At 43.3% G+C, this 26,929-nt stretch overlaps 1 protein-coding gene across 2 annotated transcripts; it reads right to left on the bottom strand.

The window, feature by feature from the left end:
• Positions 1–2,419: 2,419 nt before the first annotated feature.
• Positions 2,420–25,668, bottom strand: DCAF15 (DDB1 and CUL4 associated factor 15). 2 transcript variants are annotated; one of them, XM_035097442.3, is made up of 14 exons: positions 25,515–25,668; positions 23,947–24,052; positions 21,626–21,723; positions 21,372–21,507; positions 17,609–17,715; positions 14,927–15,063; positions 14,290–14,460; positions 11,420–11,995; positions 7,732–7,823; positions 6,170–6,298; positions 4,859–4,944; positions 4,030–4,134; positions 3,399–3,514; positions 2,420–3,055 (listed from the first exon to the last, which is right to left on the bottom strand). In XM_035097442.3, exons 2-14 carry the CDS (start codon positions 23,998–24,000, stop codon positions 3,000–3,002), a joined length of 1,863 nt encoding a protein of 620 aa, XP_034953333.2. In that variant the 5' UTR covers positions 24,001–24,052; positions 25,515–25,668; the 3' UTR covers positions 2,420–2,999. The 2 variants fall into 2 exon arrangements, with proteins under 2 accessions (XP_034953333.2, XP_034953332.3); XM_035097441.3 differs by lacking the exon at positions 23,947–24,052.
• Between the last annotated feature and the right edge of the window lie 1,261 nt (positions 25,669–26,929).

Below are 26,929 nucleotides of genomic sequence, written 5' to 3'. Positions count from 1 at the left end.
AAATGGATCATGTTGTTTGCAAAAACCTTGCTTCTGTAAGCTAGCTATTCCCCTTTGAACTGTGCAGAATGCTGGATCTACCAATCACGCAGGACTCAACAACATGAATGAGCTTACCTTTTTATTCAGTTGCTGCCTTACACAATGCCAACACCTATTCCCTCTGAACCAAGATTCTCTCTGTCCACCAAGATGATTAGCTGCAGAGCAGCTAAGGAGAGTCATCAGTCAGCAGGTTCAACTCAGTCTGGATGCTCCAGACTGCAGAAATACTTGCTGGATGAGAACATCGCATTCAGTTTTTAAAAGAAACCAGTCCCCTGTTCCCTCTGTGCTAGTAACTAAGCAAACAGGTTTGGTTACTTCTTACTCTAAAGAAAGTAATCACTCTTCTGGTTTGTAACTGAATATTAGATATTCTAGTTTTAAACAGAAAAAAAATCTGTGCTTTTATATGTAATTACTAATTCTTGTTCTAAAAACCACCTAAATATTGTGAGATTGGTGAAGATAAATTACTTGATATTTTTGGGTTTTTCAACCATCATGGCCTTATTTGTTCAATTTTCCAGTGTTTTAAACCTGTGATATAGATGTTTATTGCAAATCTACATATTGTATAAAATATATATTTTGTGTCAATCTTTTGTGCAGCAGCAGCTTTAGCTGCACTATAGACTTCAAGTGGAGTTTGAAGAGCTTTGTAGGTGTCCTGGGTCCATGAGATGGGCAGTGCCTGTGGTCAGATGATGTACGTGTGTGTAGTCTGGAGTGAAAAAGCTGTTTTCTACCTTTTGTAGTTCTTTCTTAAGAAATAAATTCAGCCGTGTTCTTTGCCTAGGATGCTGCTTGCTTACTCTTACCAAAATAAAATTTTACCTTCACTTTTAGTCCAGCTATACTAAACTAAGAGGACAACCTTGACTTGACATCCTCAGCACAAATCTCAACTTGGCTAATAGGTAGGACACCCATTGCATATAAGCAGTAAACATTAGTTTTTATAGTTTACAGCCACTGCAAATCTGGCTATTTTAATTTCATCTTCTGCACTCTCAAAGCTGTTAGCCCCAGGAAACAAGATCCCATCTAAAAAGCTCCCCCCTCAGCTTTTTAGAGTGGGAAGTGGAGAGAGCTTTATCAGAACCACAGCAAGGAGGGGAGTTGATTAGTTCCTCCATGGTCCAGATTCTACTCAACACTCCCTCCCAATGTCTATATTTTAAATATTGCCTATTAATTGCCTATAAGGAATTAATGTTTCATCTAGCTTGGGCCTAGAACAGCCACTTTACAGGGAAGACGACATAAGAACAGCCTACTGGATCAGGCCCGTGGCCCATCTAGTCCAGTATCCTGTTCTCCCAGTGGCCGACCAGTTGCCTGTGGGGAAACCCTCAAGAGGATTTGAGCACCAGAGCACTCTCCCCTCCTGTAGTTTCCAGCAAGTGGTATTCTGCCTCCAGCTGTGGACAAACACAGAAGCAGGTGGGGTCTTCTCCTTTAAGCGGTCTACCAGCCAGCGGGAAATAATTTCAAGCATTTCCCCCCCCCCTGAAAAATTCTTCTCAAATAGCATTAATTTTATTCAAAGGCATTTACAACATGCTGCTATTTGACAATTATAGGACTGTGAATTATTCACACTTGTATAAGAATAATTTATATGAAATCCAGGGCACAAAGCCTTGAAACTGCAACCTTTTAGTGGTTTTGCTGGTAATGTGCTAATATTTCAACTTTGATTTCAAGTGAATACTTCTCAGTGGTGGTGGAGTAATGCCTCCCCACTCCCAATCCACCATGAATCTTGCCACTCTTCCCTTCTCTGATCTCTCCCCTCCCTCTTGAAACAAGCATATTTTTGTGCCATAGTACGAGAAAGGAGAAGTTAATGGCAGACAGAATATGGTCAGAAGGTGCATGATACAATACTACCTTGCTGAACCTGAGCAAGTGTGGGCATTGATACTCCAGCTAGGAAGCCTGTGTACATTGCTTCGAGTTATATGGAAGAAGGGCGGGGTGTAAACAAAACATTTCAGCTGCTGCAATGCAAAGCTGGACCGCTCTTTATTTTCACTGTTGCCTTGCAGTTGAAAAGAGGCAAAAAAGCATCTTGAGCTTGCACAAGCATCTCCTAAGTTTGCAGCCAGTGGCTTTGGGAATATACATACACCTTGCTGCAGCAGTGGTGGATTTTGGGCTCTCAAATTTCAGCAGCACCCTGTGCAACACTAAAATTCTGCGCCCCACCTCTCACACTCTGTTCTACATCATTGTTGTGGCACCCATGTAGCCAAACCAGTTGAAGTACCCTAAACCCACCTCTGGCTGCAATGTAAGTAGGTTCTCAAATATAGCCTTGGAAGTGATGAAGTTTTTTCCTCTCAAAGAGCAAATGAAACAATAACAGCCATTCTCAAATTTAAATGTTTATTGCAGGGAAGAGAAAGCCTGCTTGAGACAAATTAAAAGAATGAAAAACACATTTGTGGCCCCATCCACTCGGGGGGTGGGGGTCCTGAAACACTGAAACTCAAAACAGGGAAGTTGGTTTTGGTCTCCTTAACAATCGTTGCCCCGGAATCATTTCATTTTCTAGGCCCGAGGAGGACAAACCCTGTAGAAGACTCACCTCTTAAGAGTCTCCTTGCAGTTTCACCAAGTACAAATGGACATAACTGCACAGAAGCAGCTGCTTTTCTGTTGGAGCCTGTGTAGTCCAACTAGTACGACTACCTTACAAGGAGAGGCAGGCTTTTCAGAGCATCTGGACCAGCCTTGTATTCCCCCCCCCCCAGCATGTAGAGACAATGAAGCAGAGGGTGTGGTTCTACCCACAAATCAATTAAGATGCACTCAGGGTCATTGGGGCAACTGTCTAGTCCAAAGGGATAGGGAAATTAAAAACTTTTAACAAGGGAGGTAGTTGAATGTGACACACAGTTATGGCAGGAAATGAACTACTGATGTAAGCTTTGCTTCTGAACCTGGCCTCATAAGACAATCCAAGTGTAACGCTCGTTGTCGGCAAGGAATTTCAAGGAGCAGCCTGTAGGGGGAAGGAGGAAGACATGAAATTAGTCACACACTGATCTGGGCCAGGCAATCCACAAAAGGCCATCAGTGTTCCAAGAATACACCACATTACAATTTAGGAAGGAGGCACAGGAATAAGCTGAAACTTAAAGCTAGCCCTGAGCAACAGCAAGGGTGAGAATGAGTCCTTCCGTGTCCTAGAAAAGACATGTTGTCCTCCTGAGAGGCACAGAAACCAGCAGCTGGCTCCCTGGTTTGAAGTAGGCTTCCTGCCTCAACATTAACCAGTCAACTACGGTATCACCACTATGCCTTGAGGAAGGCACCCAGGGGCCTCCTAGAAAGTGCTGAGTTACCTTTATGAAGGGCCTCGTTAGTCATCCTGTTGACATAACGACCACTGCTCTCTGGCACCAGCCATTTCATTACCATGTCCACACAGCTTTTCCGGTAGGAGCTCCACACACTGCCACTAAGGGAAGAAAGATGGGGCTCTATCAGCATCCACAATCTGCAAACAGGTCTCCAACAAAGTACTAAGGAAGAAATCACAGTTTCTTTCCCCATCTTGGTATCATTAATCCACAACAGACTGAGGCTTCGTGAAATGTCTACTCATTTGCAACTATAAACTCCCTTCAGCTGTGGGAACGGTTTTAGGTGAAACAGTATGGGTACAGGTGATAGTTGGCTTTAGCAAGCTCCTTAATTATTTTATTTATTTATAAAAATATAGACTATTTCACAAAAAATAACAGATTACAACAAAAAATACAGGGGGTGGAACTGTACTAAATACAGGCCCATACATTGCATAGCCAATTAAAAATAAATGGATGCAGTTCTACATGAAGAATTTGTGTGTGTTCAAAATACGTTTTGGTGCGTTGTTCATAATACTGAATATATCGGGCAACTGGTAACTAGTCAACTAGAACCAGCTGTCTGAGATGGATTTCCCTTATGGCACATCACACAATGTCTTACCTGGTCTGCCCTTTGACTTCTGTGAGGTCTCCCACACTGACTGTGACAAAGATGCCAGTGTTCAGATCCCATGCAACTTTGAGACTAGTGTGATATGTCTTTGGCCTGTGAAAACCAGAAAAGGGCAATCTAGACAAGCAGCTGTGTACACTAGAAAGCAACATCCTCTTTCCAACGACATACCTTGTAAATTACTCCAAGATTAATCTCAGCAACTGATGGACCTCCGCCAGCCTATGCCCAGCTATTGGCTCCAGGAAGAGAGCTTAGATACTCAGAACCACAGCTGAAAGTAATTTGCTCTCAATATATATCCTCCGCAGATGCTATTTTCACATACTAGTTATTGCCAAGTATTTGCCCAAGTACTAAGATTGGGATTTTGCATCTGATTTCATTACCTGAGAGTAAATACTGGAAAATATTTGCTAGCTGGGTGGTTTTGACTATTTGACAAATGACATTAATGTTACTATTTGCAGTATTGGGCAATATTTTGACAAATCATGAGACCACATTTGTAAAAATTTCATTAAAATCTGATTTCTCCCCCCCCCCAACACACACACAAAATGAGGGTTCTGCAAAAAATTCACTTAGCTCCACCCAAATTAAGACCAAAATGCAAAAGTGAGCTGACAAAACAGGTGAAGTGTATGACTTTTAAGCCCTATATATTAATGTTTAGTCTGCTTCCTTCTACTCTAGTAAATCACTCCAAAATATTTCTCCCCCTACCAAAGGTCCTTCTGTGTCAAAATCCTAACATGACAGAAATTCAAAGAGAGAAGATATTCAGAGGCCCAAGGTGGGTCTGACAGAGACTCACCTGAGCTGCCCCTCTTCATCAGGAGAAGGAAAGGCTAGGAGCAGGAGTCCGATATTGATAATAACTTGGTTGGTTTCTGGACACACCTAGGAAGGCAAAGTTGACAGCTGGTAAAAGCAAACTACCTGAACTGCACCGTACTTATATCGGGACCAGTAAGTCAGAATTGCTGGCCCAACACCTTTCAGAATATGTACACAACTTTTGGGGACAGGCATTTGTTCTAGTGCCTTATGTTTTTATAGAGTTCTGCTATCTAACTATTGCTTTAAATCAGCAACGGGGTGAGCTTCAACATCACACCAAGGCAATGGTTCCATCAATGCAAGCATTTTAGCTTGCCAGATGGAACAATTCTACTTCTCCCCCTGTGTGCACATTCCCTGGTCAACACAACACACACACTCTTAATTCCTTGGCTAGGCATAACCCAAGCCACACAGGCTCAAGAAGCTGTGAGATACCATGGGAGAAGGATTTCTCCCACCCCTTTCAATCCTCCCCTGGGGCAGTCTTGGGACTGTGTTGCAGAGTACCACTTCCAATCTGGTGGATATGTCTCCCAAGAAATGAGAGGTAAATAGCAGTAGCAAGCTTTGCACCTTATAATGAGACACTAGGGAGACAATTGGCCATCTCTGTCTTTAAAAAAAGGAAGGTTCCATATCAGCCACCTTTGGTGAGGTAGAAAAGAAGGTCTCCCGCTACCCCTTATTAGTGAAGGCTCCCATACAAATTAGGTATCATGCCTGAAAGCAGAATGGGACTCTCAAAGGCCCTTTTGAGTTGGAAAATCAAACAGGTGATGACATCTGCTGGCACTGAATATAATTCACATGTACTAGCCTAAATTACTAAGGCCACAGCATTTTAAGTATGCCTTGGCACTATTGGCCAACATGGTCAATGGCAAGCATAGTGAGAGTTCTGGTTTTCAAACAATGGTGCAACTGTGTTTCAGTCTCCCCTTCAGTCACAACTAACCAGAAAATTAAAGAAAGGATAGGAGTGGGGCTTGCTAGAGGGTATTAAACAGGTAGGTCAATTGCCAAGGGCTCTTGTAGTGTAGCAATACAGTAAATGCCAACTAGACATGCATTGGCTATTTATGTTGATATCTCTCTCACTTTAGCTTCAAAAGGATTCGATGTAGCTATCAAAAATTAATAAAAGAGACAACAAATAAAGCCCTTCCTTGGAAATAAAGTCCAGAGATCAATGGCTGCAAGGATGCAACATAGTTCCTCAATGACCCAAACTGCACCCAAATGGGGCACCGTTGGTGCGGTAATACACCCAACATTGTCTTACCTCCAAAATGACGATGTCGTAGTCACTGAAGGAGCAAAACTGCTTGGACCATGAGGCATCGTTCCGGATCACCTCATTAATGACATACTCAAAATCTAAAGTCAGTTGCTCCACTGTTAAGTATTGGCCCTGGAAAGGCAAAGAAAGATGCAGCTTTAGGAAAGGGGAAGCATTTGCATCGCCAGCCCTGCACCAGAGCCACCTTGAGACAATTCTAAATTCTCAAACATTTACAGCATAAAAACTTACAATGTGCAAAACCCAACTGTGAATCTAAAACAACTTTAATCCTAACAAAGCTTGGGAGGGAAAGTCAAAATGGCAGAGAGCACCTTCCAGAGACTCCTTTGAGGTGGAACCTGCTGCCCCCCTCTGGTATCAAAACAGCTCCCTTTTATCGCTGGAGGGTAGTGGATAGATGCAATCTCTGTAAGTGACCTCATGTTGCAGATGATGGATGAGCAGTTGGTGCAAGTGAGCCAAGATGAAGGCTGCCAACTTTCTACTAGTGAGTTCTGTAGGCCAGGTGCATCAACACTAACAGAGCAGCATTTCGGTAGCAGAAAGCTCAGTAACTGTCATAGGATGACGGCAGAAGACTAGAAACACCACCAGTTAGAGGACATTTTGTAACCAAATATATTACTCTTCAGTTGAGGGGGAAAGCTGATTCTACTCCTCTAATAATCCTTTAAGCCAGCATCATATATTATGAGCATGTGCCTGCTGCTAAGCTCCCTGCTCCCTGAGGTGGCTCTATGGCACAGCTGTAATATATTGCAAAAGCCAGCCATGTGTAGCAAATCCATGTGGAAGCACCCCTTAGGGTGGCGTATTGCTGGTGTGATGGACTTCCTAGACCGTCTGGCCCATCAGTATGATCTACATGATTAAAAACGAGAAAGTTCAGCTCTCTAGGGACTGTATCATTGCAGAACGTAGGTGGGGGAAATCACGTTTGAAAGTTCCCCAATGTCAAAATGCCCAGCCTGGGGACAATTAGCACATTAGGAAGGATTCTGAACTAGCTTCCTCCACGACTTTCTAGTTTTTCCATATGCAGAGAGCTGGTACATACATAATTGTCATTCAATCACTTGCTCATTCCTCCATGTGCTCAAGTTTTTGGGATGCAGTCTCCAGAGGACTACACCAGATACCTTTCTGAATGAGTTTCAGCTTTCAGTTTAAAATTTTTGGGAGGTGAACAGATCTGTATTGAAGGCTCTGGAACAGACCCACTGAAATAAATGGACATGACTAACTTGGATCAATGAACTTCAACGAGTCTCTTCTTAATAGAACTAGCACGGAATACAACCCTCTAGTTGCAAAACTACACTTCTTTCTGGTTATATGAAGTAATCAGTATACACTTCTGTTTAGGAAATAAGTGGGAAGGAGAAACCTGCTTGAGTTTAAATTAACTCCTCTCAGTGACTTTAGGTCACCTTGTTAATAGAAATAAATCAAGATGGTTCAGTTTAAGTGAACCAATCACAAGTCTAGGCTAGCTGCAAATCCAGTTTCTCTAATGATGCTGGGACCAGAACCACCCTCACCTGACAGACAGCCTTCTCTTTCAGCAGCTTCAAATTTCTTCCTTGCAGGTCTGTCACAACAAATGGCAAGGAGATCTTATCATCCTCATATTCTGAAAGTAAACACAATATGAGACGAAGGAGAGGGTAATCTCACACAGTCAAAAGAAACAGATGCCAAGATGAAGCACCTGTCCAAGCAGCTCAAATTTAGGGAGAATGAAAGAGAAAGAGAGAGGGAGGGAGGAAGGAAGAGACAGTGCGCACATCAGGGACCAAAAGAATCTTTGCTCCTGGAACAGGATGCTTCAAAAGGAAATTTTCATCTTTCCAACAATGCAAGGCTGAGGCTGCTTTTCCCAGTCTCAGCTTTGCATTGATGGAAATATTTTAAAAATTCCTTTCCCCCTCCTCTCCCCATTATATTAGCCTTCTTCACATTTTACAAGTATAAATAAATTTCTACTCTGTTTGGAGACTGCCCTATCAGTAGTGTGCCATACAGGTGGAAGTATGCAAAAATGAAAAGATAAGAAATTATTTCATGTGCTGTGAGGTGGGCAAGACTGAGAGGCAGCAATGTGCAAAACCACCAGGCCAGATTTGTGACCTGAAAGGCAATTGAAACCCATGTTTCCTCATACTGGTCCAATTACAGCAGCAAGGCACCAAGGCTCAACATTTGCTTCTAAGGGTGGATTCACAGTGTCTTCCCCAGACTTTTTGTAGTCTAAAACTGAATCTGCTTCAACAGTCACTAAAGCATGATATTCTTAATCTCCAGGGTCATGGATTTGAGCAAACAATGCGGCTGGACTATATGACCCATGTGGTCCCTTCCAACTCTACAGATTGTACAGATTCGTGGAAAGTGGATGATTCACAGAGGCACAACCACCCAAGAGGAAAATATAAGGCATACTTAGTGTCTTAACACACAAATGCTTTTAAATGTGGGCAGCGGCAAGGGCATGTACACAACTCCCACGTCCAATTTCCTCATACATGTAGCACATCCTCCTTTAGTTTGCAATCGTCCTCATGCTGCATGGGGTGGTCTGCAGGGGGCTTCTATGTTACTTCACCTGAGTGGGAGAAGAGCCTTCCACATGACTGGTGACCCTGATAGAGCAGGTTCCCAACACTGCAAGGCGATTCACTCGAGTTCAAGCAAAATGAGTACAGCCCCCCTGCAGACTCCTCCCACCTCAACATGGGGCAAGTTGAGGACTGAGCATGCAGAATGACGCACACGGGGACACTGCAGCAGGGCCCACATGCACACCCCTGCCCACAGATGCATGTCAAATGTTTTGAACATTTGCCAAGTCTACAATTTCAGACATGAGGTCTACATTTTCCATGGCTGGAGATCTGTCACCACAGCCAACTCAAGCACAAAGCCAAGAGACCTAACATAATCATGCGGCTTGGGACCCTCGTATCTACGGGACCGCCTCTCCTGGTATGCCCCACGGAGGACTTTAAGGTCCACAAACAACAATCTTCTGGAGATCCCGAGCCATAAGGTGGCTAGATTGGCCTCTACTAGGGCCAGGGCTTTTTCAGTATTGGCCCCAACTTGGTTGGACACTCTTTCACAGGAGACCAGGGCCCTGCGGGATTTGTCATCTTTCCACAGGGCCAGCAAGACAGAGCTGTTCCGCCTGGCCTTTGGGTTGGACTTAGTCTGACCCCTGCGTTTTTCCTCCCTCATGGCTTGTATTTGACTACTCAAAATGAGGCTGCATTTTAAATTTTAATACTGTATTTTAATCTGTATTTTAATTAATTGCTTTTTATGTTTTATTGTAATTTTATTGGTGTGAGCCGCCCTGAGCCCGGTTCTGACTGGGGAGAGCAGGGCATAAATAAAATTTTATTTATTATTATTATTATTATTATTATTATTATTATTATTATTATGTTTCATTTGCCAAACCCTGCCACGGAGCAGCCTACTTACCGTAAGGTTTTCCTTGCATTGTGTTCCCAACATCCCCCATTCTGTTTGGTTCAGAGCAGGGATGGGGAACCTCAGGCCCAGGGACAAAATGCTGCTATCCAGGCCTCTCTATCTGGCCCTCAGAACTTTCCCCAGGGTACATCCCCCTCCACAGGCCATACCCCCTCACTGCCCCTGCTTTGCACCAGACGTGTTTCTGCATGGCTAGAGAGGCAGAGAGAGCGTGCGATGAATATGTACAGAAACTAGCCTACGGTAAGGAGGTAAAATGAATCATTATTCTGCCTATATTTGCCTCTGGCCCCACCAACCTCTGGCATATTTGTCTCGGAAGATTCCCCAGAAAGGAACACAATCCTTGGGCTGAAATAGGTTTCCCATTCGAGGGACCCAAACAATGCACATAGGAAAACCAAGCAATCATGGTGAAGTGCAGCATCCTAGTTTTGCCAGAAAGATGAGTTGTTGAACCTTGCAAACCTAAATCACTCCAAGGGCATAAAATGAAGCAATAATGGAACCGTCATTCAAAATGACTCAATGGATGGTAGGGCACCTAGTTTTCTGGCTAAGCATGTATCTGAAGAAGTGTGCATGCACACGAAAGCTCATACCAAAATAAAAACTTAGTTGGTCTTTAAGGTGCTACTGAAGGAATTTTTTTATCATGTTTCAAAATACATGCATGCAGAAGACATGTCTGTCCCCTATTCATACTTTATGCAGACCTTCAGACTCTCAGTGAATGAATTCAGATGAACACCCTTTATCCACCACTGGGGTGGGGAGAAGTGAGCAGGATGTCAGTGGTCAGTGCTGTGCTCAGCTCTTTGGTCCTCCCTATGACCAATAAGTTTTGCAAGATGTATACACCAGCACCTCTGCCTAACTTACATAGATCACATAATTCAGCTTTCCTTGGCAGTTTGATTTTCCTTTTCTTGCAGAGTACACACATTCCTTCCTTTATGCATCTGTAAACATACTGCTTAACACCGAGGTAGGATTAGGAAAATATCCCAAGGAAAAAACCCTACATGCACACTCAGTATTCTCTTGTTGAAGTCGCATATTAATTATCAAATTTCTGTCAAATCCATTCCCCTTAAAGTGAAAATAAAAATTAGCCTCTTATACATGGACTTACTTCTCAAGAGTTTCAACAGCCACTTGCTATGATTATAAACAAGTCACAATTAGTTCTATCAGCTACTATACTAGTAGAATTGGCATTACAAGGCCCATTCAGCCTAGGGCAACTAGGCTCCATGCCTCAACATAGTTCCACCTCACTGTTTCACATTAATAGGAGACATGGAAACCTTTAAGTCCCTGTGTTGTATACAGTATTTCCAGAAGAGAAGAGCAAAAATCTCTCATGCAGTCCCACTGCCAGGCCTGCCCCAAACTGTTGTTTGAGTGTTCAGAGGGAGCCCATGAGATCAGGGGCAACACAAGAAGAAAACTGCTGCTCGTAGCTGTATACAACGGGGACAGCATGGGAAACATTCCCAAGGCTGAAGAAAAAGGCTTTTCCTTGTACATATAGGAAGTCAACCAATAGCATGGGCCTGACACACTATGCCTTCTAGGGAAGAGGATGCCTATCGAGAACCAGCACAACTGCAGGCTTTGTTACTGAGCCTCTTTGATCGTGCCTGCAGATCCAGATGCCAGAGGTTCAAAACCCTGTCACCTGCTCCTTCCCCAAAACACCATGCTTTGTTTTAAAGGGACACTTACCAACTTCTGCCTCAGAAGAATCACTGGGCTCCATAACATAACGCAGTTTAGTATAGTTCACGTAGCCTGGCTCTGTTGGCTGGTTTTCCAGTTCAGCACTGGCAGTGGGTGAATCTTTGGGAGATCCATCCACATCAGAGATGCTGTCTTTCCCAGGAGATGTGGAGCTACAAGTGCCACTGCCATGCAAGCAAGACCCCAATCTCTTCCCTAGATCCCAAGAGGCTGAACTGCCCTGGCCAAGGGCCCCATCAGAGTCAAGAAGGCACTGAAGCCCACTGCCTGCCTCCTCTTCCATCAGGGCAGTGCCTTTAGCTTCCTTGGCTCTCCGGAAGATGTCCGCAACAAACTCCTTTGCCATAGCTACAGCAGGGGAGACATGGTTTCCTGTGTCCTGCGGAGGCACGGCAAGGGGCTGCTGCAGTGCAGCTCCATCCTGACAGTAACAGTTATCTCTTTCTAGCCCTTCTTCCAAGCCCGCAGGGCACTGTGAGATGAGAGCTGTGTGGCTGACTTCAACAGGAGACCAGGGCTGACGACTCCTATCATAAAGAATTTGGCAAAAGTTGCTGTCATCTGAAAGAAGGTAGCGAAGGAAAGTTAGAAAATGCTGAATAGACTGCAATTTCTGCACCCAATGTGCCATCGTTTTCAATCACCAGCAAAACAGTATGACTTCAAGGTAATCAGATATCAATAACTGATTAAAATCTTAGGTTCTGTTCCCTTTGGAAGGGGTAAGATGCAGTGATAAAATGTTTAAGGGGCACGGGAAAGTGTTGTTGCACTCAGGTTCTGCAATCAGGCTTCCAATGGGCTTCTGGATGGCCACTCTGAGAACAGTGACGGATTAGATGGGCCATTGGCTTGACCCAGCAGACTCTTCTTATGTTTTTCTGCATGTTTTTTATATCAAAGCTCTCCTTGCTTCCCACAGGCTGGCTGGACTTCAGCCTGTCTACAAGCCTACCTCTTTTTCAAGCAGAATTCACATCTATGACAACGACTGGTTTAGTTCAGAAATGGGGCATATACATATTGCATAAACATGTATACATAAACTACTGTATATATGTATATGGTTTTAATTATAATCATTATTTAAAATATCACTTTTTGGTTTTTAGTGATTCTTGTTTTTAATCTGTAAGCTGCCTTGAGTTCTGACAGGGGAAAGGGAGGGGGGGTATAAATAAATATATAATAAGAATAATAGTAAGCATTGGAGTTTTAATCCCTGGCACCTCCATATAAGGATTTGCAAGATAGATTAGTACTGGGAAAGATGGACCAAAGATGGAAGTGTCAATTGGGCAGTTCCTTATTGCAGCAGCACAGTCTTTCTAAAATTTAGTTTAGCGTGACAAATACTTCCCACCCCAAGATGGACAAATGTTGATAGAACCTTTCATTTTTAATGACTGAGGTCACCACGGTGCATTGTGGGCAAGTAGCTCCAATATCCAAGAATTTGGTCAGTTGCCTGCCCTGGATGGGGTTGCACTCCCCCTGAAGGAGCAGTTTCGCAATTTGGGAGTGATTCTGGATCCAGCTCTGTGGCTGGAGGCTCAGGTAGCATCTGAGGCTAGAAGTGCTTTTTCCCAACTGCAGCTAATTCAACAGCTACGGCCTTTCCTGAACCAGGAAAGTGTTGCCACAGTAGTTCATGCATTTGTTAGTTCAAGACTGGATTAATGCAATGCGCTCTACATGAGGCTTCTCTCATGCTTGATCCAGAAGCTGTAGTTAGTGCAGAATGCTGCAACACAATGAAGGTCATGTCAGCATAAAACACCTGTGCTCAGAGGTCTGCACTGGTTGCCTGCTCATTACTAGGCCAAGTTTCTATTAGTATAGAAAGCCTTTAACAACTTGGGTCTAGTTTACCTACGAGATCACCTTGCCCCATGTGCCCACTCGACCACTTCGACTGGTGAAACTGGCACTACTACAGGTGCCACATAATACCTCTTCTGCATTTGTAAGAACTTGATCATTTACTGTGGCACCTATACTTTGGAATGCCTTGCCTATTGATATGAAGCAGGCGCCTTTTACTGTAGTCTTTTCAGCGCCTGCTAAAAACATTCTTGTTCAGACAAGGCTACCCAGATGCTTAGAAAGTTCAGGTTATGCTAAAGTATGGTTGTAACTTTTTCTTGATTTTATTGTTTTACCTTTCTGCTTTGAGGGTTTTTAAAATATATAATCAAGCAGTGTATAAACTTTATGAAATAAATAAAATAATATTCCAAGAGCCTATTCCTCTCACCTTCATTAGCCCTTCCAGTCCACCCTTTCCTATACTTTCTCAGAACCAGAAGGCAAAACAGAGATCAGTGAAAAGGCTTTATCTGCGATAGCAGTATCTCTTTCACCATCCCAAGAAAGACTTGTCCAGCACTGACTTTGTTATCTATCCAGTGCCAGATAGGCCTTTTTTCATTTGCTCAGGCTTTTCAGATTTTTGTCTTAAAACTGTATAAGCTTAGAGCCAAGAGGGTAAAAACAATGTTCTGTCATTTTGTATTTTAAAACATCAATGCCTTTTTATTATTTTGTTCGCCATACTAAAAATCCTTGGGGTTCAAAGAAAAGTAAGTTCACCTCAGTTTGAATTAGATTTTTAGGACTGAAGAATTCTTTTTGATACATAAAAGTGGAAGCACTTCAATTTATTGCAATGGGGAATCTTCTCAGTGTTCCAAATGAAAGGAAGCTTCAACATACGAATGTTTTAACTGGGCAGTCCCAGTTCTAAAAAGCAACAGAGGCATGCAACACTTGAGGTTGAACATCTCAAAGCTCACCTTGCACAGACTCTCATCCAGAGGCTGAGAAGTGACACACAAACTTCCCCATACTCTTACCTGATGTGTGCACAGAAACAGCACAAGCTACCAGAGAATAGCTGGTATTAAGCAGCACCACTTGGTCCTTCTTAAGCTGGAATGCTGGCTGGAATGTGGGGAAAGGGTACACCACCTGGTACTTGGTGTGCAGCATGAACCCATGCTGCAAACATTTGGCGTTTGGATCACCTAGGGAGCATGTACAAAGGATCATCAGCACCAACTTAGGGCAAGCTCTGAACATGGGGGAAAGTAAATAGTTGATTTCTGAATTTCTAGAGCAGAACAGAAAGAATTTGAAACTATATCCTGAGCCTTGGAATTGGGGTGGCTCTAAAACTAAACAAGTTCTTTATGGCTATAAACAAAAGTTCAATGGCCATAAATTTTCAATGTTTCACATTTATTAGTGGTTTCATAAAAAGGAACTTTTGGTGACTGCCACATTTTAATAACTAGAAATGCATGCAATATGAAATTTTTTAAGGAAAATTACATTGAGCAGAAGTATTCCTTCTAATGATGTGAATCCTGTCATTTCCCCACATTGGATTACAGGTGCAATTATTACTGCTTTAGCTACCCTACTAAACGTTTCAATCAGTCCTTCCAAGACTCTTAATTTAGGGCACTTTGCCAGCAATAGGCCACTCACCTGGATGTGCAAAGGCCATGTCCCTGCAGCTGGGACAGTGCACAAGAGGAGGCATAGCAACTGTACTAATGTAGATATCCCGATGGTTTTCATCACTCATCATCATGTTCATGAGCAGGCCATTGGTTGAACGGGTACTATCAGGAGAGAAGGGGCAATTTTCAGAGGAGGAAATTCATGTATCCTTCCATCCATCTTTTGTTCAAGCTCAGAAGTGACCACACTGAATGACAGCAGTGCCCCAGCATCACAACCAGGAGATTTTCCCTGCTCTATCTTTTTCAAATAATATTAATTTTCAAACATTTTAACACAAAAAGCAAGAATAAAACATAATCAAAAAACAAAAACATGTCAACTTGACATTGTGGACTTCCTCGATTCCCCCCACACTGGGTCCATTTATTAAATCTAAATTAAGCATTTTTCCTTTATCATCTTAAATCATTCTAACACAATTTTTCCATTATTTCCCTACCAATTCTAATCTACTCAAAGAAGAAAAAAAACATTGACTATCCTCAACCTATAATTCATTAATTAATCCAAATCTAACTTTATTTTCCCATCCATCTCTACTTCTTCCTTTAGCCTCACAATTTATACCCCAAAATTTTCCATACATTCAAATATTATTTCTTATATCATAATAACTTTTAACACATTTATCTAATTCTACCCCCCTTCCCCTGGACTCTGGACCTCCCAGATGTATCAACCAGCTCCATAAAACATTCCAGTTTCGGACCATCTTAGTCGATCAGAAAATAACCCATTGTTACTCCTCACCCTATTCCCACTCCTTCGCCACCTGTCCACCACTCTCCCTTCTTTCTCCCCTGCTGCCCCCCCCCCCATTTTCTAACTGTAGCACAGTACCATCCAGCTATGTTTTCACTTTCCAGCCCTATCTCAATTTCCCCCCAGTTAAGCTCAGGCCCTCCCTCTCTCACTGGGAGGACATTATTCCATACTGGTTCTTCTTTGAGGACTCCTTGATTCAAACATAAGTCTTGTTCCCCCTCTCCCACTGGGGGAACAGTATTCCATACATCTTCCTCCTCTTTTTTAAGTTCAGTTATATTGTCCAGGACTGCATCCTGCTTCGGTTAATTCTCTACTAAGACCAATCCACCTTCACTTTCCACAGAGTTCTGTCTTATTTTGTGAATCTCTATATTGTTCTGTTGCAATTCATCTCTCACGTCCAAAATCAGTTCCAGGAGTTTTTGATAATCCACAATGTCTAAAGAGCCAGATGATGTTGTGTCTACTGACATCCTGTTTGTCTCAAAATCCATGGGAGCTGCACAGATTACAATGCAGGAAGTGGCGCTGTTCATATATCCAAACCTCAGAAACAAAGTTTACGTCCGATCTGGTTCTCAACATTTTTAATTCTTGTTCATATTTTTAAAATATTGTGTCCATTTCTGAAAAGAGCATTATCAAACTTCTTGTACACAGCCTTATATTTGCTCTCTCTTCAAAGTTAAGAGTTCTCAGCCTCAAAGAGGTAAACAAATTCCTTCCTACTGTGATGTCATAATGGCGGCTGGCTGACCCCTCCAGGGACCCAACTCCAGTTCCCGGGGGGCTTCCCCCAGTCCAAATTTTAAAAATTTACAGGGATTTTAATGTTATCAATCCTTCTCCCCTTTACCCTGCCTCAGGGGGGAGGTTTTAAGACCAATCCTTGGAAGTTATTAAAGTCCTGTCAAACTCTCCGGCTGCAGGCAAGTTAACTGTGTCACCGTTCTCTCAATGGGGGAGAACGACTTCCTGTTTAGATCTCCTCCTGTGGCCAATTCTTTTCAATTGAATTTTTTAAAAATTCTTTCTGTTACTCACGGTGTCGAATGTCTTTCAAATCCTTTTTTTTTAAAAAAATCCACTGCTCTCCGCTGCCGGCTCAGAACTTCGCTCTGTGAGGGTAGCAGTAGACCCGAAAATGGTGCCCGCGACTGCAACTCCGCTCTGACTCGGAGCTCTCAAGGAGAGCTTGCTGGTGAGCAGAGGAGTCACATTTGGGCGCAGCCGAGCTCTCATGCCCCCAGAAAGCTCAATCTGGGGTTCTTTTGGGGGGCTGCGTTGCTCTCCCCCTCCCTCACAGCGCCAGGAACCTCTGAGCTCGAGGATTCCTCGCCGATCAGCGCTGGCGGTAGACCGGAAGTCTGAGACTTTCCCTGCTCTATCTGAGGTTTCCAGGGATGGCACCAGCAATTTTTTACATGAAAAGAATGTGCTCCACCACTAAGCTATGATCCTTCTCCATAGTCACACTAACTCATTCAACAGCAAAGGAACAGCCTCTTAAACTGAATTCTTGCTAGCATCTGTTTTATCTGCAGCTCAAAGCTCTACTTAGAACAACATGGAAGTAAGAGAGCCTTGGTTCAGGAAAGGTAATAATGTCCTGACAAACTCTGGAACTGACACAACCCTTTTGCTTGATTCAATTAATCAAAGTAAGGGGGCCACGTCAGTTAGTTAAATAATTTGTAAAGACACCAACACCTTTCCTAATTTTTAGCATTCCTTAAGAGGCAGAATATAATAAGCAGTAATCCAGAATGCCTCAAGAAAGTATAATGAGTTCCTGATTCTCATGGAAATGTGGGAAGTTCAACTGGCAGATATCACACTCAATCTCAAAAGCGAGTTTCATTGAAAGAAACATACTTGAAACCAAAAACGATGACCTTGGAGGAGTCACTGGGCCATTCACATACAGTCAAGTAGAGGTCACTGTAGATTTCTTCATCTTGGAACAATCGAACCTGACGTACCTAAGGGGCAGCAAGACACTTGGTAAAATTTCAGAAACCCCACTTGGGCCTTAGAAAAGAGACTTAGCAATAGATGACCCCATGAAAAAAGGAGGATACACTTAAAACCTGTACTGTATCCAACAAATTAGTCCCATTAGTACCCAACCAATTAATGGTTTAGAGCTGTACAGTATTAATTCATGGAGGAAGCAATAAGCACTTTCTGTGATTAAACCTTAGTTCAAATGGGTTTTCTAGATTTGTGAGGATTGCTATTTTATATTCATAATTAATCCAGACTTAACATCGATTGACGCAGCACACCAGCCTTGCCAAATTTGGTGCATTTCATAAGAACATAAGAGCTCTGCAGAACAGGAGGCCCATCTATTCTCAGTGGCCAACCACATGCTTTGGAGCAACTCCCATCATCCCTGACCACTGGCCACACAGGCTGGGGATGACAGCAATTATAGTCCAAAATACATGGAGGGCACCAGGTTCGGATGCCTGTAGTAAGCCATGACAGGCCCAAGCATAAACCAATGTGAAGCCGGTTAATAATACCCTCTAAAAGTTAAAGTACTGGTTTGCTTTTAGTAGAGGTTTCTTTGTCTAAATTTGTAACCCCTATTAATCAGAACCTGTATTTGTGTACAGCAGTTCACTAATATTAATTCCCTTTGATTCAAAAAGATTCACCTTGGCCTGGTCCACACATCATGTTAAGCCATGGGGTTGGTTGGTTGGAAGCAAACTAAAAACTGTAAGTTGTCCCACAGATGATCAGACTCTGGCTTGCTTTTTGAAAACTTGCTTTGTTTCCCACCCCCATTCTACTCTTCACTGCCAGCTTGATCCTGTTACAGTGGAACCTCGGTTTATGAACACCTCGGTTTATGAATTTTCGGTTTATGAACGCCGCGGACCCATCTGGAATGGATTAATTCACTTTCCATTACTTTTAATGGGAAAGTTCGCTTCAGTTTATGAACGCTTCAGTTTATGAACAGACTTCCGGAACCAATTACACCCATGTTTCAGTTTATGAACGCTTCAGTTTAAGTACTTCACGGACCCGTCTGGAACGGATTAATCCACTTTCCATTACTTTCAATGGAAAAGTTCGCTTCAGTTTATGAACGGTTACTCCGCGGACCGTCTGGAACGGATTAATCCACTTTCCATTACTTTCAATGGGAAAGTTCGCTTCAGTTTATGAACGCTTCAGTTTATGAACAGACTTCCGGAACCAATTGTGTTCATAAACCGAGGTACCACTGTAGTACCTTTGTGGTACCCTAGTACCGGTACTAGCATCACCTCAGGATGTCACCAGCCTCCTTACCATTGGTCACCTAAGTGAACAAGGTGGCAGTGAGATCTACTCAAAAGTTAATCAGCTCATCTCTGTGGCACCCAAGCCATACTGGCTTCCCACTCTTACTTGTAAAGGGAGATCTGTCCTCTGAAGCTGATAAGCTCCCTTCATCCTTTCCTTCCATCACTCCACTGTGAAAGGAATTTTCCCCCAGAAGACTTTAGCCTCCACTTCACCCCACCTCCCCACAGAATTCTTCGGGAAATTCTTTGTTTAGTTTAGTCCTTTCAGAAAGCCAACCAGGTAACCATACTGCCTTTCTCTTTGCACCTCAACTGCACTCTTTTTGCCAATGGAGACGTTTTGATTAATAATCAAATTTATTGATTACAAAATCAGAATAGACAAAAGCAAGCAAACGTCCATACAATTTAATACAAAAAGTGTGGAGAGGGGAGTAAAGGTAGTGTCAGAATGGGGCATGAGTTCAAAGGCTACTGGTGTTGTAAGCAAAGATGTACAGCAAAAATCAGTATTAGCCTGAATCATGAGGAAAATGAGGGCAATGGTCCCAAATGAACTTAAATTAACATTACTGCAACACCAGGGTCTTCTACATTCATGTTTTCATGCAATTTCTAGGGCAAGATTCAACTAACCTCTTGCATTAGCAGGAGGCAGTACAAGGATTTTTGCTGGTGCACTGGGAATTTGAGCCCCTCTTCTCCCCCCCCCCAATGCCATCTCCAAATCTGCTCCAGAGGGTTGAGGGAACCCCTGGAATAGATTTAGGGGTACGTGGAGGGGAGGAAAGTAGTAGGGAGCAAAGTCCAAATACATTTTATGCCAAAAATGGTCAAAGCAGGCTTCCAAGGGTGTCGGAGAGATGCTCTACCAGCCAGGTAACAAAAAATCTATTCACCACTAGAAGCTCTGCTAGTCGTGCAGAAGCAATGGTGCCAAAGTAATCAGCTTTATCTGCCTTTGATGCTACATGGAGAGCATTAATGCACTCTCACTTGTGTTCTGTCAGATTCAGAGATTTACATCACCTATGCTCTACTGTCAGCCCTCCTGAAGCAACAGGAGCATCAGACAGAAAATTCTTCAGAGCATTCAGGAATCCATCAAATTCCATAAGTCTCCATAGACAGACTATCTCAATGCCCTCACCACTAATAGAGTGGAGTAGTTGCATTCAACCCAAATCTACCCAGGATACAACCCATCCATGACAACCAACTCACAACGGAGTATTACCAATCTGTTCTGTGGCAATTCCCAGGTCAAGGGTATATCTGGCATCATGGGCTGGGCTAATGATGTATTGGGCAAATGATGCAACCCCATGATTGTCCTGGAAACCATAAAGTCCAAGCTAGCCCATCTGAGGCAGCCTCAGCATGAGGAATGAAGTCAGCCCAACTGATTAATGCTTCTGGGCTTCTCATAGAACCTGGTTGGCCACTGTGAGAACAGAACACTGAACTGGATGGGCTTTTGATCTAACCTAGCAGGGCTATTATGCTCTTAAGTTTATCTTCACAACTATAATTGGTCTAGGTTGATAAGAGAATACATGTGCTCCAGGAGTGCACATAGGTTTTGTGATCAGCACAAAAAATGGCATCCACTACCCCATAAAAAACGTCTCTTGCCAAAAACAGATTACTAACACTTGTTTTTGTATGTAAAAATTATCTGCAAACTCTGTTTGCCAGATTGATAAATTGCAGCTTTTAGATGGTTGGGTATCAAGAAGCAATCTGTATACCTGTGATAAGCAAGTACTGCAAGTATGTAAGGGCAAATATATTATTCTACATTGGCTTCAACAGATGTGTTAATCCTTCCTAGCAAACTGTCAGACAGGACACAAATACACATGAGAACTAAAGTTCACACGCTTTGCAAATCAGTGTCACAAATACAGAGCACCATGCTCAGAGGCGCCAGGTTCCCCCCAAGATTGGGGGGGGGGGAGGGTGTCATACAACATCACACACATCTCACGACATTGCGCAGCCTTCTGCTAGGCTACACCAGCCCCCACAGCATGGAGGGGCTGGGCCCCGAAGACATCTTGCCACCTAGAGTTGGCATGTCTGACCCAGCTATTTGATGGGATCCAATTTCAATTATGGCTCAAAGATCATACTTCTTCCTGTTGCCAAGCCGAAACTCTCCCTGAATCCTGATTTCCCACTACCTGAAGTTTTCCAAGTGCCTTCCACAGTGTTCCACCAATAACAAGGCAAGTTGTGCTTAATTCTGAGGACCAAGCTAATCCCCCTAATTCACAACAAGGGGGAGATCTCAATTCCATACCCATCATATGCCGCTTGAACCATACCATTTTTAGTTTGCTGTGGACATTGAACTCCCACCAATAGAGATGGTAGATATAGAAGGAGAAATCATCATCACCACTGCTGCTGGTGTAGGACAAGACGTATCTCCCACACTTAGAGAAGCCAAGGAAAATGTGCCTGCAAAGAAAAATGCCAAATTAAGACTATCAGGTCCATGTATAGAAAGATCACCCATGCAGTTAGGGAAGAGCCAGCACAATGACAGTTCATCACAGAATGAGGGACATAGTCTTACCTTGCACTCAAGAAATGTTCATCAACAATGCTCTTCAAGGATACACAAACTCTTGGTGGTAGCTTACGGAAGAGGCGAGGTGAGAGCTGTCCACTGATCTGCAAGGGGTATCAAAGAAGGTTCTCTTAAAGATCTCAAGGCCATATCTAATGTATAAAGTACCACAAATGGTCAAAAGGGGGGAACGGGCCACATCAGTTACATGGGGCTTAATCAGCAGCAGAAGCATCTGGTGCCATCTTTGTGGTCCTGACAAGTCACTGATTCTTGGCACAAATCAACTGCAAACCTTACAGCACAGATGAGCCATACCTCTAGTTGCACATGAATATCACTGCCCCACTCAAGAATCAAGATGACACAAATGAATAGGAATGGACTTAAAAGTGGCCAACTTTTCACTTACACGCTTTGCTCTGGTGTTAAAGGCACAAGGAGTGATAGCAGGTGCCAATGACCCAACAGCTGGCTTGCACTTAACATTAAACTATGGTTTAGTGTTAAATGCATAAACTAGAATGAGACTCACACTCTTCTCTTCCTTCTCCTTAGCAGATGTAAGGAGGACAGAGCTAACACTTTGTTTCATTTCAAAGAACTCTGGGTTACATTATACAGTCATACCTTGGGCCTTGGTTGACGAACGCCTTGTGAGTCGAACGTTTTGGCTCCTGAACCCCGCAAACCCGGAAATTAATGTTCTGGTTTGCGAACATTCTTAGGAACCCAAACATCCGATGCAGCTTCTGAACATCTTGGAAGTCAAACGGACTTCCAGAACGGATTCCATTCAACTTCTGAGGTACAGCTGTATATGATCCAAACATTGTGGTTGAAAGAAGCCACCTTTTTAATCATAACCCATGGTTTGAAAATGGCTTGTTTATTTTAGAAAAGGGGGTGGGGAACTAAATTGAAGAAAAAGTAATGTGGCTTCACACAGCACAATATGGCTTTACAGAAGACAGCAGCAACAGCAATAGATTACTTTTATAAGTAATTTTACATGCCCCCAGAGAACAGGTCTGACCAAATGCTTTTAGTGACAATAAAAAGGAACCTCTGTGTACAGATGTAATATACATCTGATTAACAGGTGCTGAGGAAAACCTCCTGTTAACCATTATCTATATGCCCTGCCTGAAAGTTTTCCAGGAGCATCTGACTGCTGGATTAGAAGGATTTTGGTTCAATCTAGCAAAGAAATTATATTCTTTATTAGAAGGCTCCCCAAAAGACTGGCATAGCAAAGGACAATAAAGCTTTGAAGTACTTCATCCAACAAGCCACAACATAAAAGATTAATAATGAATTATTTCTGCAGAAAACGAAAAATGGCTGGGAACAGATGATCTGTCCTCGGCTGTCCACTAACTGTGAATCTGAATGCTACTGGTCTCTGCAACTCACAAACAATATAAACCCCCTCTATTATATTAATTTTACATCCTCTTCAATTTTATGTTCCTTCCATCACAATACTATTTCACATTCTCTCAATATGCTTGCTCTTTCCCTACACATGTGTCTGTAGATTACAACATCTTTGTCTTACCCAGAACCACACAACCAGTGTTAGAAACTGAGATATGAAAGCTAGGAACAAAAGGGCACCTTAAACCAAGGTTATAGGAATGCCTAAGCATGCTTTTTTATAACAAGAATACAAAGCTGAAAATCAATTGAACTGCAGCTAAAATATTATGTTAATTTTTCACATGGTAGTCCTTCCTCCGCCCACCCTCCTAATATTCTTAAGAGTGTCTCTTCTCTGGTCTTCAGAGAGTAGCTGGAAGTGAGGAGGCAAAAAAAAGGTCCTCCTTTCCTTCTACTCTGCAGTTTTAATCTGAAATCTTAGGTGCAGAGCTCAGGAGCTGCTCGTGCTAATGAAATTCCCTGTCGCAAAATGCGCCTAGAATGGGAGTTTCGAACATTGCACACAACCCAACGAGGTAAATCAGACAGACAGAAGAACAACTAGCCAAAGGTCACATGATTAGCTTGATGGTAAAGCAGGCGTTTGAACATATGCCTCTCTTGTACTAGCCTAATCCAACACAGCCAGAAATACCTCCATACACCATTTACCTCCTCCTAACTATCTACTTTCATAGATAATCTTTTAGCAGAAGAATTCTTAATGTTTTCATCACACACACAAAGCTATTCATTTATTTCAACTATTTATATTCCACCTTACATACAAATCTGTCAAGATGGCTTAAAAGTAACATTAAACTGCATTTTTATAAATGAATGAATGAAGACCACAACATAACAATGTATAAAAGTAATCAGGATCTTTCCCACAGGGCAGTTACTGGTAAAAAGGCCTTAATGGGTAGGGATGGCCAGCTGTGAGGTGCTCCTTGCATGCATCCTCTCTACTGGACTTGCTTCCACTGGAACAGTTGATAGCAGATGGGCCTGTGGAGTGAAGGGTAGTGAGAAGTCCAGCAAGAGCAGACTCTTTTGGTTTTGGTATTATTATTAGCTGCATGTGTTTCCCACTCTTCCTTAAAGCAACATTCCACCGCCATCTTTCACAAACTCCTTGCACACCCCCAACCACAGGCAGCAGCTCATTCCCTCATCCTACTCCTCACCAGCCTCCCTAGTGCCACACAATCTTCTCCAGCCTGTGACTGCACTTCCATCACAGTCTGCCATTCACTCTCCCGGTACACTTGTTTCTCCTCAGGATACACACACCCATACCTACAGTATTAACAATTCTGAAGGGGTGTCTGTATTGGTTTGTTGCAGAAGAAAAGGCTAAAACTTGGTTTATGTGGGCATTAGCTTTCAAGGATTTCAATACCCAATGCACAACTATGTGCAAGGTGTTTTACATGGTTATAACCTACCATATAATCCCATCCATTTATCTTACAGATTCTTTTTTTAAAATAAAAAAAATCTAATTTGTATGCCCAAATCCAATTCATAACCTCAAACATACACACCTTCCCCAATTTACATTGAACGAAGGCCTTCTTGGTGGTGGCTCCTCCCAGATAACTTTGGAACTCCCTCCCTGGAGAAGTGAAGACTGGCTCCCTCCTAGCATGTGTTCTTTTTGTTTTTATGTTCCGTTTATGATGTTACTCTTGAAAACCATAAAAAACATATTTTATTTTTAAATTAGCTCCCTCCATATTGTCCTTCTGCCATTTTTAATGAGGGGGTTGCTACTGTGATTGTTGTTTTCATCTGTATGTTTAGACTAAACGTGTGTATATGTGTGTGTGTACACACACATATATACTTGTAGTTTTTATTCTACTGGTGTTTAATTGCTTTTTTATTATTATTCCCTATGTTCCCAGCCGAGTCCCTGTCAGGGAAAAGGGTGGGTTGTATATATAAATAGATATATTATAATAGTAATGGTAACAGTAGTTGTAGTAGCAGTAGTCATGCAACTAAAAACATTATTGTTTAGACAAGCCTGCCAATGAAAGCTGAGGTAATTTTAATCTGCTTTAGCATTTTAACTTTTGCATGTTTTAAAGTAGGGTTGTGAGGTCGTCGTCCCCCCGACATTCATGTTTTATCTTCCTGTAAACTGCTCTGATGAGTGGTTTTTTTGGGGGGGTGGGGAGCAATCAACCAAGCGGTGTGTACATTTTATTTAATAAATAAATAAACATACAGCACAGTATAGACATTTCCTGCCTTCAGCGCGGAAGGTCTCGGCCGTGGCACCAACACAGACACACACACCCCCGCCCGGCCGCCTTTCTTTCCGCCCCTCCCCGCACCCCTTAAGATCTCCTCCATCCCCGCGGGGTCTTTTCCCCATCTCGACCCCACTGCTTCCCACACGCCGCCCGTCCCTCGCCTTCCACCTCCGCCGCTCAGGGCCAGGCCCCGCCGCTTTCCTCACCTTGACGCGCTCGAGCTGCCTCACCACATGCTCCCGCCTCCCGCCGCGCCCGGACTCCGCCGAGCCCCGCTTGCCTCCTGACGCGCCGCCGCCCCGCTCCGATTTCGAGCTCGGCGCCATTTTCCTCCTCCTCCGCCACCGCCGCCAGAGCAGCAGCAGCAGCAGCAGCAACCTCTCTCTCTCCCCCTCCCAACGAGCGCCCCTATCGGAGCCCCGCCCATCGCTTTCTCCTCATTGGCCAGCCTCGAGCGCGAGGAGTCGCCGCTCGCCGCGGCGCTCTGGGATTCTGATGCGCTCCTCTCTCGCTCTCCATTTCTCGCTCTCCATTGGCAGCCGCTGCTGCCGATCATCCCCGCTGCCTGCCCCCACCAGAGCGAAATCCTGCACCCGCGCGTGCTGAGCTCTCAGCGGCTTGCGATTGGTGGTGCCGCTTTTCAGTCTGGGAAATAGCTTTCAGTTGCCGCCGAAGAGAAACGATGCGTGCCTTAATGCCCCGCCTTAACTGGGTTCTCAGTCCCGCCCCTAACATAGAGGAAGCCGATAGGGCAAAATAAAAACGTGTGTGTTGCCGTGGCAACTAGGCTTCGGCCTGCAGTCCTGTCAAGCGAGGACCACAGGGAGCGAGAGGGAGCCTTCCTTACCTAGGCAGGAGTTGATAGAAAGTTGGTTGGACAGTGTTCTCGAAGCTACGAACATGAGTTTGACCAAACTGCGGGAGGCAGTGCAAGACAGGAGTGCCTGGCGTGCTCTGGTCCATGGGGTCATGAAGAGTCGGACATGACTAAACGACTAAACAACAACAACAACAACATATTTTATTCCAATATTCTTTTATATTTTGGCAGGACCACCACATATGGAAGTATGTACCTTCCTCCTTCTTGCACCTCCAGCACCTCGGGCTTATTCCCCCATACATTTTAGCCAGCTTACATGGCATTAAATGCCAGCGGTATATCATTTTCATACAATTCTCCCATAAATTATAACATGCTGTAAATTTTAGATCTTCAACCCATAATCTCTCCCGTTGTTCCATGCCGATGTTATGCCCAAATTGGGTTTTGCTGTAGATGAGAATGAGAATGACTAACTTCTATGGAGAAACTGTGTGTTCATTCGACACTGTGTGTATGAGTGCATGTATGACATGATGTCTGACAGAGAATTTGTGCAGCTGGAAAACCTGCTTTTAAAACCCCCTGAAGGGATGCTAAAAAAAGAATTCGAGGAGCACATTGCTAAACAAAAACATGAAGAAGACCAACAACAGAAATTCATTTAAGTATATTCGTAGCAGGAGGTTGGCTAGGGCAGGGTGTTGGACTTTTAGATGACAGCAGAGTAAAAGGTGTGCTAAAGAATTTTTTTTTTTGCTGCATCTGTCTTCACAGCAGAAGATATAGGGCAGATTC

The sequence above is a fragment of the Zootoca vivipara genome, chromosome 15 (assembly GCF_965207765.1).
Source record: "Zootoca vivipara chromosome 15, rZooViv2.hap1.1, whole genome shotgun sequence".
Classification (NCBI taxonomy): Eukaryota; Metazoa; Chordata; class Lepidosauria; order Squamata; family Lacertidae; genus Zootoca; species Zootoca vivipara.
Note: the sequence above shows the minus strand (reverse complement) of the source record. Positions and strands in the feature narration are given on the sequence as shown.

Coding starts and splice junctions, on each gene's coding strand:
- DCAF15 (XM_035097441.3), bottom strand. CDS start 25,634: ATGGCGCCGAGCTCGAAATCGGAGCGGGGCGGCGGCGCGTCAGGAGGC. Junction 21,724..25,514: donor GGCAGCTCGAGCGCGTCAAG/GTGAGGAAAGCG, acceptor TACCCCTTGCAG/ATCAGTGGACAGCTCTCACC. Junction 4,945..6,169: donor ACGACATCGTCATTTTGGAG/GTAAGACAATGT, acceptor TTGCCTTCCTAG/GTGTGTCCAGAAACCAACCA.